This window comes from Lycium ferocissimum, chromosome 7 (genome assembly GCF_029784015.1).
Source record: "Lycium ferocissimum isolate CSIRO_LF1 chromosome 7, AGI_CSIRO_Lferr_CH_V1, whole genome shotgun sequence".
Classification (NCBI taxonomy): domain Eukaryota; kingdom Viridiplantae; phylum Streptophyta; class Magnoliopsida; order Solanales; family Solanaceae; genus Lycium; species Lycium ferocissimum.
Window position 1 is genome coordinate 45,979,484 of NC_081348.1, and position 16,607 is coordinate 45,996,090.

The window sequence follows — 16,607 nt, forward strand, 5'->3', positions numbered from 1 at the left end:
ACATGGATGAGACATTTGGACCATTATAAGCTCATTAGTTGTTGTCTTTATGAGATAAAATTCTATGGAAAGAAAGGGACACATAACTGACCTTGGTCAACTAACTTCCTTAAAACTCAAAGTAGTTTTGTCTATAGATAAAACACTACGGTTGGAAGTCACAACATAGTATCTGTCGTCATAGTATATTACATCACAAATAGCATATGTTGATCTATAATCAATAATGGAAATCTACGCGTTACTACCAGATTTTAGGATAGCCAACTCAAAATGCGGCAGGACCCAAACCTTAAATGTCGGGACGACCTCAAAATCATATGGATTGATTGAAGGATTCTTGGATAGAATAACTTTTTTCGACATGACCATGAGGCCTAGGAAGATCGATTGTCTCACCGGAGAAAGGGTTGAAAAGATGGATAGTTAGAGAACCAGACTGTTGAAAAACCAACCAACCATGAGAAAAACCGCAACAAATATTTACAGTTTTCATATTTATTATCTCAATATTTTCATTTCTCAAACCTGAATTTTCAGTTTTCTATATACAACAACATATCCAGTGTATTCCCACAAGTAGGGGTCTGTAGAGTGCGCGCGGACCTTACCCCTACCTTGATAGGTAGAGAGGTTGTTTGTAATAGACCGCCGGTTCAAGTAAAGCAGATTTCAATATGATATATTAATCCATTTAATACTAGGAAGAACCTAAATAAGTCTAAGAAATAGTAAATCGTAGAGTAAGAATGATCTACCTTACGACAAATCATTAGTTTCGAAATAATACTAGAAATCATGAACAGAAAACAAGTTTTGAAATACCAAGTCAGAGTACCAAATTCGAAAGCCAAATTTCAAAACAATCTAAAAGTTAAGCATTAAACTTTGGGCAAGTCATATATTTGGCCGGTAAGACAAAAGTATAATTACATTCGCTAGCTAAATATACATAAATTATACACTAATTATGTATAATTTATCTATATTATAAGTATATTATACATATGCAGGCTATTATTTTAGGTAATGTCTATTAAACTTTGGAGTAGGAATGATCCATAATACTTGGCGCTGGACATCGTCACCACAATTGATCTCTCGATAGAAAAATCGATCCCGAAACTATTTCTCCGGAAAATATTTTTTTTGAGGTCAATAATTCCCATATAATATTGATATACTTGTCCTGGCACTCCTGACTTCTCAAACGGTGCACCATATTGTTCCATATAGTATATGGAATTTCCTTTACACCCTGGAAATTTGGAAGCCAAAAAAGACATGGGCTGACTATCACTCAAGAACAAAGCTTCATCTCCCAAGTAATTGTCCACATCAACGAACATGGATTCGTTCGTTGATGGGTTCGAAACCAACTTGGAAATCTTAACGTCTAATCCAGATTTGTGAATTCTTAAAAGATCGTTACTTGTGGATTTTACGAGATAATACCTTCCGGAAATTACACAAGAATTATTCATTGGTGGTACGATTTCCTTAGACTTAAAAGTAGTGGTGTCCCTAGATATAACCGCGCCTCTAATGGATACAACGTAGACGCTATCGTTGTAACATATCATGTCAGAGGCTTTACAATCCGTTGATGTATAAATCCAGGTTCTACTACCAGGTTTTAGGATAGCCAGTTGACGCCCTTTCCCATTCTTCAATGCCACTACCTCAATATTATTAAATTGATCACTAGTTGAAGGATTTTGGGATAGAATAATTTTCTTGATATCAAACATGAGAGAAGGGAGGTGTCTAGTTTCACTGGAGAAAGGATTGAGAAGCGTCACACTGTACCAATACGTTTGAGAGAAGGTAGACGATTTATAGTCAGGTGTTTGAAAAAACAACCAACTATAAGAAGAACCGCAACATCTACAAGTCGAAGGTATTATTGGTAGGTTAAGGTACGAGGTGAGACCGTTGATCACATTGTATGAGCTTGCGATTGTGTTAAAGCCGCCTTTATCTTCCAAGATCATTAGCCGAGGAAGCTCTTCAATAGAGTTTGAATTGATGTAAACATCGTAATTTTTGGATACGTAGGAAAACCAGGGTTTGCACACCGCGCTAAAGCGTACGCAATTAGAGATGGAAGACAACTTTTGAAAAATCAAATCGAGTATCAAATCAGTGAGTTCTGCCCAATCTCTTGATCTTAACTTTGAATCCATTCCTTCACTTCTTTCAATGTGCATATAGGTTTCAACAAGAGATGAAGAAATCAAGGAAAAATCTTGCATAAGAATATCCTAATCCAGGTAAAAAAAGGACTGTACAAGCCAATGCTCATAATTACGATCTCCTAAATCAAGTATAACTCCTAAACTTGACAAATATATTTACATCTAATGTGCAATATTTTATTCTTTATTAGAGTAGGTTGAGGAAAATAGCACTCCCCAAAGTTTATTTGGACTTGGACTGTATTCGAACTTACACAGCCCTAAATATGTACTTTTACTCTGAAAGAAATTATATGATGAATATTGACTCATACTTGCCTAGAGAAATTATAATTTAACATTTTTCAATTTGAAGAAAACGGTATCACTAATTATATGATGAAATTTGACTCATACTTGCCTAGAGTTTTGACATAATTTTAATGGCTATCGAGTTGATCATATTAAATTTTTGACAATTAATTTCAAAAGTGAGATGAAATAATCTTTTTGGCCTAGTTATCAGAATAAAGAAACATTGTTGATACTTTTATTCTCCATCTCTAAAATCTGGAAATAAACTTAAATATATAAAGAGTTTCTACATGTAGTGTAGCTTGGGAATAGTTCAATGGTGTATATATGTTGTTCATTGCTTCAATGATGTTGAAGAAATAAAATATCTATAACAGAGGAACGATTAAACCAAGAAAACGGGAATCCTTTTTATTTTTGTAAACAAGCTCATAAATTGGGTAGAATAATAAATGTAGATTGTAGAGTGTAAGTAAACTTCTACTACTATTAACCTTATTTGTAATTGAAAAATAAAAATATTTTAGAGTTTACCTTTAATAGACTTTAAAATTACCTGACTGTGTAAGAAAAAGCTTACACCATCAGTTTATATTAGTTAAACTCTTACTAGTTATTTAATGTTACTCGACCGTGTAAAAAAAGCTTACATCGTCGGTGTATATTAGTTATATTTTAAAGCAAATAAAAGTTAAAAGATACATTCCTTAAATTTCCAACGGAAATAAAAGAGGAAAATATTTTTTTTTCACAAGGAATTAAATCATCTGCAACTAAATTTTTTTTGTCAGCAACTTCTAAAAGGGATAAGTAACTTTGCGAGAAGGAATTAAATTGTCTTCTATTCCTAAGAACAAAACTAATGGTAAATAAAAAAGTATTTTTTTTCTTCGAGAAAGAATGAAATTGTCTTCAGAGTTTGAAGTTCGATTTCGACTGAATTTAAATACCTTATGACTTTTGATTATATTAGATAACGGTTTCAAAAGCTGCTGCTATTTGGGCACTTCGCCAGGTCAATTGGTTTTGTAGTTCATTACAATTTTGTTTTTAGCTTTTTGTCATTTTTATAAGAGATCTTTATTTTTATACACTAACAGATTTTTATATAGTTTTTTTTCTATGTTTAGGAAAGAAATAACATAATATATTGAGAAATGTTTGGATATTGTACCTCCAACATGTAAATAATCAAGAATTTATTTGATGTCTGCAATTTAAACCATTATTTCTCTAAAATTTTAGATCTGGATGCAATTAAACTCAAGTCAATTTAAAAGATATGTTGTAGTCATAAAGAAAAAACTTGCATTGGAGACAATACCATGACCATCGTTAAGTCTTTCTATACAAGTAAAAAGAGTCATTAACAACTTTTATTACAATAACGAATCATTAAAACGAGTATTCTTTGAAGATAAGTGTTTTTCGATAAAAATGGACGAAACCGAACTTTAGTTAGAGATTTATTTTGGTAGGATTTAAAAATAAATGAGTTGTATCCGATCCAGAAACTCCTTTAAAAGTTAGGATTTATAATAAATAAAGGATATATTATCGATAATCAGTAAGAGTTCGAACCTTCAGCATATATCTTCTTTTTCCACATTATCGATAATCAGTAAGAGTTCGAATCTTCAACGTATATCTTCTTTTTCTACATATGTTTTTTACACATAAGGCTTGGTAGAAAGAAAATATTCCAGGGTTACCGATGAATCCCTTTTCTTCCCCCCCCCCCCCCCCCCCCAATTTATCCTTATGTAAGTCAAAACCAGACTTTTCCACCCTAAAGAACGGGTGACGTGACATATATGCAACACTAACGTTCATTCATGTTGCGGCGCTCCGATCAAGGCCGATTAATGTGACGTGAGTTGTTGGGAATGAAAGACAACCGTGAAGATCCCGGACGCCCTGGTGTCGGTCGTTAAAGAATACCCGGGTGTGCATTTTTCCCAATATAATAAGAATTACTAATATTTAAAGACCAATTGCAAATGAAAATATGAAATTGAACTATAAAAGTTAAGCTCATTGGAGAAAGAAAACAAGTGATCTCTACTGGACATCCCATAAAATTAAGAAATTTTTACATGGAGTAGCTACCATATAAGAGGTAGTAGGTATAAGGTATTTGTAATTGCAGTTCATAGCTATGTTTTACCTGTTTCGCGTGTATTCTCGAAACAGGTAAAACATAGTTACTAACTGTAATTACAAAAACAGTAGCTATGGGTTAGTTAGAACCCTAGAAACTATAGATATTTATATAAGTTACTCTAAAATTAACTAATTGCCACGAGTTAAGAGAAAAAAATAGTTGTTCAATTACTGACAATAATAACTATGCACCAATCCCAAATAAATTTGACTCGGCTATATAAATTATCACGTTTCCATTTAACCTCAAGTCATGTCATCATTATACCATATAATCATTTTTAACTACTGACAAGAAATTAAAAAGTTCAATCGGGATAATTTCAATATCAACTATTAAAACTAAATTCAAACACTCCTTTTCTTTTAAAAAAAAAAAAATGTTTGAGTCGGCTATATAAATTATCACGTATCCATTTTATCTCAACTCATTTCATCATCATACCATATAATTAGTTTTAACTACTGACAGTGAAAAAACAAAGTTCACTCCGAATAATTTCAAAATCAACTATTAAAACTAAATCGAAACACTCCTTTTTTTTTTTTTGGTTCTCGTCCAAACAAAACAAAACGAAGTGCTTAAAATTTTCATATGAATTTCAAAATTCAAAAATATACTTTTTCTACATTTTTTAAACAAAAAAGAGAAGGAATATGAAAAAGAACAAAAGAAAAGACAAGGAAATGTTGGAATAAAGAATAAAGATCTGGTTAAATTTGAAAATTAGGCTCGGACTCTTCCCAAAGCCAGCTAATATTAGCTTCGGAAAGCCGTTAATCCGAACCTAAGTAATCTTTTTTTCTTTTCTTTTTCCTTCTTTAGTTCTCATTTCTTCTTTCTTATCTTCTTTACATTCAAATCAAAAATCCTTTTCTGAGAAAAAAAAAAAATTAAAGGTTTTACTGATAATTGAATCTTCTTTGATCACACACTTTAGAAACTTCTTTACTTTAAATAAAGTTTTAAGCTTTATGTTGAATTTGAGTATATGAGAGTTAGTTTCATAGAAAAAAAAAATTCTGGGGTTTGAGTTTTGAAGTCATTTTTTGATTACCCAATTTGGGTTTCTTGGATCTTGGTTAAAAAAAATTCAAAGATCAAATTTTTCAGTAACTACTATTAGTATTATATATGATAAAGTTTTCATCTTTATATTGAATTTGGGTTTATTAGAGTTTGTTTCATAGAAAAAAAAAATTGTGGGGTTTGAGTTTTGAAGTCATTTATTCAATACCTAATTTGGGTTTCTTGAATCTTGATTTAAAAAAAAAAAATCAAGATCAAATTTTTATTGATTACTCATAAGAAATGAAAGGTGATAAAATGGTAAAAAGATCATCTTTGGGAAGCATTGTGCGGAAGAGGTTATCAGATATAACAAATTCACTTCCACAAACACAGCAAAAATCGCCTATTGATGTCGATAAGGTTTCGCCTGATGTTTCTTCAATGAAGGATTATATTAATCATCTAGCCAAAGTATGAATCTTTCTTGTTTTTTCCTTAATGGGTATTTTTTTTAATTTAATTCTTGTGTGATTTTCTGATTTTTGTGTTGTTTTTTTGGGTGGTTGATACAGGAAAATGTTGCATTGGTGAAAATTGTTCAAGAAAAGAAGTGAGTAATTATTGTACGCAATTTAGAGCAAGCTATCCTTTTTTTTTTTTTTTTTTTTTTTTTACATTGTTCGTGTCAGGTTTTAACGTTAGATAGGAGGTTGTGGAGAAAACAGATTAGGGTAATCCTTACTAGTAGTCGTAGTATTTCTCATGTACTTTCTTATCCTTTGATTTTTGTTACTATCTATTGTCTTTTGTTATTCATTTAGCGTACTGTTTTGCTGTAGTTACTGTTCCTCTCTACCTCCCAAGGTAGGGGTAAGGTCCGGGTACACTTTACCCTCCCCAGACTCCACTTGTGGATTATACTGGGTATGTTGTTGTTGTTGTATTGTTAGTGTCCATTTGTTTGATTTTTTTTAAAAAAAAAAATATGTTTTGATTGTGTCAACAGCAAGATTATAGAATTAAGTGGGAATGAGCTTCAAAAAATGAGGATTCATCTACAAAAAATGCAGCTACAAAACTGGAATCTTGCTCAATCGAATAGTCATATGTTGGCGGTTAGTTCTCTTTATTTTCTCTTCGCTGATGTAAGTGGTGTTCTTGCATTCATGAAAAAACTAATGAATCATCTATTAATATTGCAGGAACTCAATTTGAACAGAGAAAAGGTATTTTTTTTTAATTAAGAAGGTTGAACTTGTAAAGGGAAATTAGAACTTCTTGTTGAAAAGGAGTTAGTAATTTGTTTTGTAACAGATGAAGACGCTACAACACGAGCTGGTTTGCAAAGAAGTATTACTTAAATCGCGGAATTTAGTAGAGGTATGGAGTTTGTACTATGTCTATTTTGTGACATCTTACTGAAAGAAACATTGATGTATAGTAAAATTTTAGGTGCATACAAACTTGGGCATGCCTAAGTTCATCTTGGCAATAGCATGAAGTTTCATCAATTTGTGTTTGAGTAGAATAAGTTGACCTTTTTTTGTTCAATTTGGTCATGCCTAAGTTCATTTTGGCAATGGCATAAAGTTTCATCAACTTTGTTTGAGTGGAATAAGTTGCCTTTTTATGTTCAATTTGGTCATGCCTAAGTTCATCTTGGCAATCATGAAGTTCCCATGTTGAGACTCATCTTTGAACAATTGAAAACTACTTCAGAAAATTTGAACCCATACTAAGTTCGTCTGGTAACTTTTTTCTCTAAAAAATTATTGTTGGGATAGAGATTATACTTGCGTGGATGTGAAGGAAAGATTGAAGATTGATAGTTCAATGTAGATCGCCACAATGACTAACATGCTTACATCGACAATTATATCTTTTCTGCCACGAGTGGTGGTACAAGGGGGTTGTCTAATATATATATCCAACCAAGAGGGTTCAGATGAAACCCTTACGCTCGTATAACTCTGCCCGCAGACATGACGTTACGTCTTCATTTAACGCCTGAATGAGTTGACAATCGATTTTATAAGGTAAAATCAGCTTGAAGCATTCACCTATAAATTGTGTTGAAGAGAAAAGCCTTGTTAGATAACCAAAGTTTAAATAGTTTTTGAGATTCACACCTTAGGCCATTGTAGAATGAAAATTTTCAAGCAGCGAATTCAAAGCCTTTTTTTCTGCTTGTCACATAGTCTTAGATGTAAATAGTTAGATGAGCCCTAGGGCTACTTTTCGTAATTGATCAGTATAGAGACATAAAGCGATATCAACTTCTTGTAATTGCAGGAACAAGAACAAAACGACCTGCCAAAGAATGACTTGCAGGTATGAACTGAAACTTTCAATTAGTTTTCCATTTGCAATTATTGGCATTCCTCTATCTTCTCTAGCTAAGTAGATTTTCGCGTTTTTGGCACTAGGATGAAGAGTTTATGGATATCGACTCTCAATTGAACAAACATAGCAAGCCTAAAAATGGTAACAGACGCCAGCGTGCTACAAGAAGTCAATGTAAATGCTAGTTTCTCCATTAGTGCATTCTTGAGTTCCAATTTATTTTTGTGTATCCCTAACCGTTAAGTAATATTTCAGCTATGGGCCATTCGACAACCTCTCAACAATATGCAGAAAAAGAAGCAGCAGAAAACAAAAGGTTAGTTTTATTTATACCAGAAATTATCCCTGTACATGACTTTTCTTGGTAAGTCAAACCTCTCTATAACAACGTCATTTGTTTCGATTTCTTTTGGCTGCTATAGTGAAATGCATGGTTGTTATAGTGAAAATTCTGTTATAGAGGATGAATATTATAGAGAGGTATGACCGTATTATAGGTGTTGGTTTATTCCACATTGGCTTCTACATAGGAACATTAAATAGTTGAACTTGTCAGAGGAAAACTCAACATTTTCATTGCAATAACTCCGCAAAAGAGTGTTTCCTCATTTGAATTTTAGGATATATTGACGTGGGGAGAACATATTTAACGTCAAACCTCTTTATAACAACGTTCGTTTGTCTGGATATTTTTTGGCTGCTATAGCAAAATGTTGTTATAGAGAACACATAATATAACTTAACATGAAAGACCGGTTCGACAGAAAACATGGTTGTTATAGTGAGATGTTATAGAGGGTGGTTGTTATAGAGAGGTCTGACTGTACTTGTTATACTATCTCCGATTGCTTGAATGTCTACTAGTTATATCATATGCAATTGCTTGAATCTCAAGACAATTTTCGAACCACAATCGTATCTTTTTCAGGCGGTGTTTTAGAAGAAAGTCTACTAATTCCAAAATCCAACAGCCAGAACCACCAACAGAGGACTTGTTTGAGTTAGAAGGCCTTGCTGTACCCTTCAACAGCCCGGTTCACATAGACGGTCTGGTTTCATCGCCTTCCTCTGGCATTGAAGAAGTGAAACATGACAAGGAAAATGTAGCTCCACTTTCGCGAAGGTCTTCTATTGGAAGACCATCGCGTAAAGCAGCTGAGAAGGTTCAGTCCTACAAAGAGATTCCAGTTAACATCAAAATGAGAAGAGTTGCATGAGCTTTTTATAGAGCTTGAAGAATATTATAACTCCATATATGTAAGCTGTGTTTGTCCTATGTTAATTTGTTTTGTGACACTTTTGACTGTTCTGTAAATTATCCATATTTAAAACATTAAACTGTCACCATGGCTGCAAAATTAATTCAATCTTGTGACTAGGATCATATGGTTAGTTGTTTTAAGAAAAGGAGCAAAGTTAGCTAGTCATTTGCTATATATTTTAGGCCCATGATGGACTTTTCTGCATTTAAAATGGTAGAAATAGCGCTCACTAGCTACTTTTCGACCCTGTTTTTGAAAAATAGCCGCTATCATGAGTTCACAAGTGAGACTCCATGATAATGTCCTGAAATTTCAATTTTCACCTGTGAAATTTGAAATTCCATGACAGTAACTTTTTTAGTAATAGGGCTGAAAAGTGGCTATTTGCGAATTTTATCCTTTAAAATGTAGTATATCCAATTCAACTGGGCTTGCTGGTCCTGTCATGTATGAAGTTTGATTTCTTGAAGGCCCTATACTTGGAGGAATAGCCATGATGCAATCAACACATTATCTGCCCAAAAAAGATTCAGTATATTACTACTCTATAATTAAGACTTCTGCTGACTTCTCTTGCTTTGTGACCCCATGAAATTAAAGTATCATACTGACTTGTTTTACCACCCTTCAATGATGCACTAATTGCTTATTATTGTGCCACTTTTTGAAATTTAATTTCACAAATGATCATTCAACTTTAAGCTTATTGCACAAATATCATAAACTGAATTAGTGCAACACGAAAAAACAATTCAAGCATGTCTATATTCCAAATATAAGCTATATAGTCGCTCACGCAACCTCCTAAACTAAAAAGTGCCGCTAATGTATAATATATGTATAATTTACTTATTCCGACCAGTAAAAGTAAACAATAAAATTCAACCAACTATTTGTGTAAAGACATGCAAGTGCATTAGCAACAACTCACCTTACATAATATCTAAAGGAAGCCACTTAGAAGTGCTCATTTTTCGACCCACCTTAACACCCACACTTGTTCCGACAATACAAAATCTCAAGTTTTTTTGCCCGATCCGGTCAATTGATTTTACAGCCCATTACAAACTTATAAAAATTATAATTTTAACATAAAATATACATGCAGGATCGTTTTTTATTCAAATTTTAAATGGTCATGTTCATCATTTTCTATTCAAAAGATTAGTTATTCAAATTTTAATAGTTGATGTGATATTTTCCTATGAATTCTATTGACTTTATTTGAAAATTTAATAATTTTGAATTAATATCCTTATTCTATGTCAAATCAATGCTAATACCTAAAACTATGCTATGATTTTTAAATGCTTTTAGCGGCAACAACCGCTTGGGATTCCAAGTTAAAGGAGTGAAACTGACGAGCTACCTATATACAAAGAATAATAGGCTAAAGGCCCTATCTTTTGGGCCCTACTTTTGTGGAACCCAATGGTACTTCATTTAGGCCCATAAAGCTACCCTACTTAAAACAACATGTTGGGCCCACACGGCATCGAGTTTCGTGTTTAGAATCATTTTGACAATTTGGGGACTTAAATTTCTTAACAAATATACTCCTAGTAAGAAGTGAGTATTCTATTGATTTCACTTTATTTGTCATAGTTTAATTTAGCAAAAACTTAATAAGCAAAAAAAAAAAAAAAAAAAAAATTACGATCTTAAAAGTATCACGATTGTAGTTATAAAACTTTTAAAATTACTATAATAACAACAACATATCAGTGTAATTTCATAAGTAAAATATAGGGAGGGTAGAGTGTATGTAGACTTTACCCCTCTATTTTGGAGGTAGAGAGGTTGTTCCTCGGAAGACTTTTAAAACTGATAATTTTAAATATGTTATACACTTATAAGGATGTAAAAGTTTTTCATTCATCAAATATCGAGATATGTCCTTTCATATTAGTAATCGCATTATCGCACTATAATTTCTTGTGCTTTGATTTCTGCTACTATCTGTTATTTCATGTACTTTGATTATCTTATTTTATTTGTGATAGCTATTGTCCCTTTGCAAACTACTTTATCATGGCTTAGTCGCTTTCGTCATTTTCATTTCCATATCGCTTTGAATTTCTTGTCCTTATCTGACCTCTTTTTATGCTTTCTATTGAGCCGAGAGTCTTTCGGAAACAACCGTCTTACCTTAGTAGGAGAAGGTCTGCGTACACTCTACCCTCCCCTAACCCCACATTGTGGGATTTCACTGAGTTGCTGTTGTTGTTGTAAATATAGAAATATGTCATTCTGGTTTAAACGAACTAAAAGGAATATAGTGCCTAATATGATGGAAATTTTTATGACAGTTGAGAGGCTGAAGTGCACAAATACTCAATTTGGGACATCATTTAAGCTATATCTGCAACGCATAAAATTTTTGCAAGTATCCCTACTTCGGGGCAAATTATCCCTACTTCGGGGCAAATTCGCACATCTAAAGTTAGTATGTGAAGTTGTTCCGAAGTAGGTAGATATCCAACAATCTTGAAAAAAAAAATAAACAAATTAAATAGCAATATCCAAATAAGATTCCCGTGAAATTTTAATTTTGAAAATCCTACTTGTTAATCCTTAACATTAAGCCATTGGATATGGGCCTGTATCACGGATTTTGAGCGAGTTATCCTTATAAAGAAATTGGGGCAATTTGCACGATTGACCTTATTCGGGAGTGGTCTTTAATTTTTGCTCTCAAATTGGTGGTCTTTAATTTTTGCCCTTCGCTAAAAACCTGGAACACCTCGTACCTTCAAGCTAAGGTATAACCTTTATGACGGGGACATAATGTAACCAAGATGAGGAGTATAGGAAGTGTTTCGAAAACCAATCAAGTTATAAGAAGAGTCCTTGGGAAAAGTAAAGTCAGAAGCTAGCCTACATAACCTATTTTCAAGTGAGTTTACACAGGATCTCACTTCAAGCGAGTATTCAGGAGATCTATAAGGAATTTGATAAAACTTTCTCATGAAAGTTGTAGATCTTTAAAATACCTTTCTAACGGTATATTATGGAGGTCAAACGGAGATCTGTACAAAACATTATGACCGTTTTACTGAAGGACTCTGAGAAGCCCGCCGGACAAGCGCAGGTGCCAACGTAGACAGCCCCGGGGGTCATTAAAAGCGCATTTTTCTGAATTTTTATTCCATTTTTCAGTTCTCCAAGTCCTAGCATGACTTTTCTCTCCTCTATTCATCCTCCCACATCAAGCTAAGTCTCTCCCATGTATTTCTAAGTAATTCCAACACATAAACATGAATTCTTAACAAGATTCTACACTACAATCTTAGGGTTTCCAAGAAAACCCTTCTCAAGGTTTCAAGTTTAGATTCTTGGGGTTCTTCAAAAGCTCAGACTTTTTCTTCAAGTTTTGGAGTAACTAAGGTATGTGGGATTTCTATCCACGTGTGGGAACATCATTGTTCTTCCCCACTCTACGTTCATCCATGAAAATATGAAGTTCCACAAACCTAGTGTTTCTAATCTAATTCATGATGACCCTAAGTTACATGTACCATGACATACCATGTTCGTATTAATAATTCGTTATTGTATTCTTGATATTCCATTTTGGTTATTGGGAATCCGCCGTAATCCATGAACACCCATCCTTTGCATTTCATGGGTTCTTAAATGCAAGATATGAACTATTATGCTTAGTTTCATGAAAATCTACATGCTTTCCATGTTTTCATTCAAGTTATACTATATACTTATATTCATGCTAGCTGATACTCAGGAATCATGTTTACGAATTATGTCTACAAGTTATGTTATACAAACCATGAACTCAGATGCCACCTATATCCATGTTCATATTTTTGGGAGTAGCATAGGTTTACCGAGAAGGCTCAGACAGCCTGAAACTACGTATGCCAACGTAGGGCAAGGGTCGATCCGCCCAGATTAGGACGACACCTTCAAACAATTGAATTGGATCCCTCAATGTTATGCTTATGTCTCATACCTTGGCAAGGTGTGAGGCTGCTCTGCTAGTCGGGCCAGGTACCAGACTCTACGTACCCACGTGGTGATTTCATATTGTCGGTTATACTACGACTCTCCCACAAGATACAGATATACATACGTACTTAAAATGTTTTTACTCATGTTATAAATTTATTCATGTCAGATGATGCTCATGTTCATGTTCATGTTCAGATTACAGTTTCAGTTTCAGTTCTATTATTTCGTGTGTCATGTTTATTTCATTCAGTTGTTTTACATACCAGTATAATTCAAATGTACTGACGTCCGCTTTTATTACCCGGGGGCCTGCATTTCACGATGAAGCTAGTGATTTACAGGACAACGGATCTGCTCGTTAAGGTATTTCTCGTATCAGCTTTTGGTAAGCCCCATCTCATTCGAGGTTTAGTCATTATTTATATTTCATGTTCATTTTGGTTATTTAGTCAAGGTATGCTGGGGGTCTTGTCCTGGTAAACAGCTTAGCAATCAGACTCACGTTTAGATATTTCATAGACTAGTCAGTTATGTCATGTCAGATGTTTAGTTGAATTAGCCTCGTTGGCTACATTACTATATTTCTGCATTCATGATATAATAGTATTTTCAAAACTTATGATTATTTAATCCCCATGTTTTACTCACACCATGCATGTTTATATTATATTTTGCATCAGTACATGCCCCATGTTGATTCAGCAAGCCATGTGGTTCGCTCGGTCACATGCAGCAAGGCACCGAGTGCCGTGTAATTCCCAGACCATGGTTCGAAACGTGACAAAACCCCTTGATTCTGGGTTCGAACCCACGTTCAGTCAAAATTTAAAAAAATATTCGCAAGGTAGAGTTTGGATTCGTAAGGCAGAATTTTGCATTCAGGCAGAGTTTCAAACTTTACCTTAAGACAGATTTTGCCTCAAACTCTACCTAATCTGCAAACTCTACCCGATCAGGCAGAGTTTGACTGCGAACTCTACTTAAGGCAGAATTTTGCCTTTAGGCATAAGGCCAACTCTCTTAAGGCAGAGTTTTGCCTTCAGGCATAAGGCAATTTTTTTTCTATTTTTTTAACTCAATTGGAATTTTGCAGAACTCTGCCTTAAGGTCTAACTTTTTCCCGAATAGGCCTAATTTTCTACGAAACGCTGCCTTGCGAATTTTTTCTTTTACTGAGTCGGGATTCTAACCCCGAACCTCATGATATTAAGCGAAGGGTAAAATTAAAGACTAGCAATTTGAGGGACAAAAATTAAAGACTAGTGCGGCAATCCACACAAAAAAGGTGGAAGAAGAAGAAATTGTGCTCGGCCTTATGTGTTTGGACCATAATTTGATGAGTAATAGAGTATGTACAAGAGAAGGCCCTTAATCGATATGTTTTTGGGACAAGTGCACAAACAGTCAATTTTGACACACCATTTAAGTCATAGTCAATTTTGATATACCATTTAAAGTCATAGATTTGTGCTTTTAGCATGGGTGAAACTAGAGGCGGATTCACTCGTATTCCGAAAAATTACAATATATATATACACACACGCATCATTTCAATTTATTTTGTTATTTATCTTAACATTAGTTTGCTTATAACTTATTGAAACAAACTTACAAATTAGTCAGATGTAGATTTAGAATTTGAAATTTGTGACTTTTAAAATATATTATTCAGATAATTTATCCAAAATCTATATAGAGTTTGTATCAAAATTATTAAGTTATCTTGAACCGGTACTTTACCCGTTGGATCTAGGGCTGGGCATAAATACCGAAAATTGAAAAATCGGACCGAACTGAACCAAATCGAACTAGTTTGGTGTCCACCTTCAAAAAACCGAAACCGAAATAGACGAACTGAAGTTTGATAAAACCGAACCGAAGAACCGACCGCCCACCGAAATTTAATACATTACCCAAAAAAATTAAAATAGTCCAGGCCCATTAAGTTTAAGCCAAAAAAAAAAAAAAAAAACTCAATTGTAACAAGCCTCTTTTCTTTTGATCCCTAATTTTTCACTTCATTGAGAAAATCAAATATCCTTAACAAAGGAAGGTGACTAGGATGTGTCTTTAGGATTAATGTATGTTATTTATGTGTTTTCTTAATTATTCTTACGGATGTATATAACACCTAAGAATCCTATATCATGATTATGGTTTTACGTTCTTGTATATCCTGTTTATTTGATTTTGATTTCAATTTATTAGTTTTATGTTTTATTGCTTTTGAAAATATGAATTAGTGTAAATGAAAGCGCTTCTAATAGCATAACAAAAAAAAAACGAATTGAAAAAATCGAACCGAACTTTAAAAAATCGAAACCTAAAGAACCGAACCGAACTAATTTGGTTCGGTGTTCGGTGTCCACCTTCAAAAAATCGAAACCGAAATAGCCGAACCGAAGTTTGATAAAACCGAATCGAAGAACCGAACACCCACCCTTAGTTGGATCTGCCTCGGGCATAATGGATCGGAGAAACAAGAGAACCATTTATAAGAGACAAGATGTACCAAAAAATGGATTTTTTTTTTCACTATAATTGTTTTCTAATAGGAATTGCCCAATTTTGGCAAGTAAATCACCTTTGACTCATCCATTTTTATACCAAATTCATTTAATGTTCCAACCCCTGCATTAATCAATAAAGTCAGCTTACACAAGTGCTTAAAATTCAAATTCATTCCTATCATAGATATGCCGGCGGCGGATGCAGCTTTTTTGGTATTATGAATTGAAATCAAATTCGGTATTCTAAATATAAACAGAAATATACAGATGATAAATAATAAAATTTTAATTAATATTAAATTGTGAATTTATAATTTTCAAAATATAATGAATTTGTGCCAAAAAATTTAAAGATTAAGCCATTAAATTAGAATTTCATCCCGTCGCAAAAGATATAAAAGATCAATTAGTGTTATTGTGGGTGGTTGACGTTGTTGTTGGTAATTAATGTAGGACACTACATTAAATTAAAAAGGGATATATTTATTTCTAGGATTCTTCCAATTTGGATAAAGAAAAATAAAACACACACACACACACTCTTGTGGTTGTGGTTAATGCTCTTTTTTTTTTCCCACCGGTCAATAGATAAAGAAAATTTTAACTTCCATCTTAAATACGTAACCAAAGGCCTTTAATTATCTCATTGATTTAAGTTAGCGTATAGATTTTTTATATATAATTAGTGAATTACCTATTAAGTAAATTATTTACATCAATATTTTTTATATCGTTAGTATAGTATTACTTTAAACTCATTATCTCACATATTGTCATTATAATTTGACTATTGATTTTAATCATGATTATGATAAGTGACAAAACTCCTTACACATGCAAACGTCCATCTCTGCTT

General features: G+C 33.3%; 1 protein-coding gene across 1 annotated transcript; it reads left to right on the plus strand.

The window, feature by feature from the left end:
* The first annotated feature begins 5,514 nt into the window (after positions 1-5,514).
* Positions 5,515-9,516, plus strand: LOC132065375 (SHUGOSHIN 2). The gene is made up of 9 exons (XM_059458751.1): positions 5,515-6,138; positions 6,240-6,277; positions 6,674-6,782; positions 6,870-6,893; positions 6,982-7,047; positions 7,960-7,998; positions 8,094-8,184; positions 8,266-8,326; positions 8,939-9,516. The coding sequence occupies exons 1-9, from the start codon at positions 5,968-5,970 to the stop codon at positions 9,225-9,227; spliced, it is 888 nt and encodes a 295-aa protein (XP_059314734.1). The 5' UTR covers positions 5,515-5,967; the 3' UTR covers positions 9,228-9,516.
* Positions 9,517-16,607: the final 7,091 nt, after the last annotated feature.

Coding starts and splice junctions, on each gene's coding strand:
- LOC132065375 (XM_059458751.1), top strand. CDS start 5,968: ATGAAAGGTGATAAAATGGTAAAAAGATCATCTTTGGGAAGCATTGTG. Junction 6,139..6,239: donor ATATTAATCATCTAGCCAAA/GTATGAATCTTT, acceptor TGGTTGATACAG/GAAAATGTTGCATTGGTGAA. Junction 7,999..8,093: donor TGCCAAAGAATGACTTGCAG/GTATGAACTGAA, acceptor TTTTGGCACTAG/GATGAAGAGTTTATGGATAT.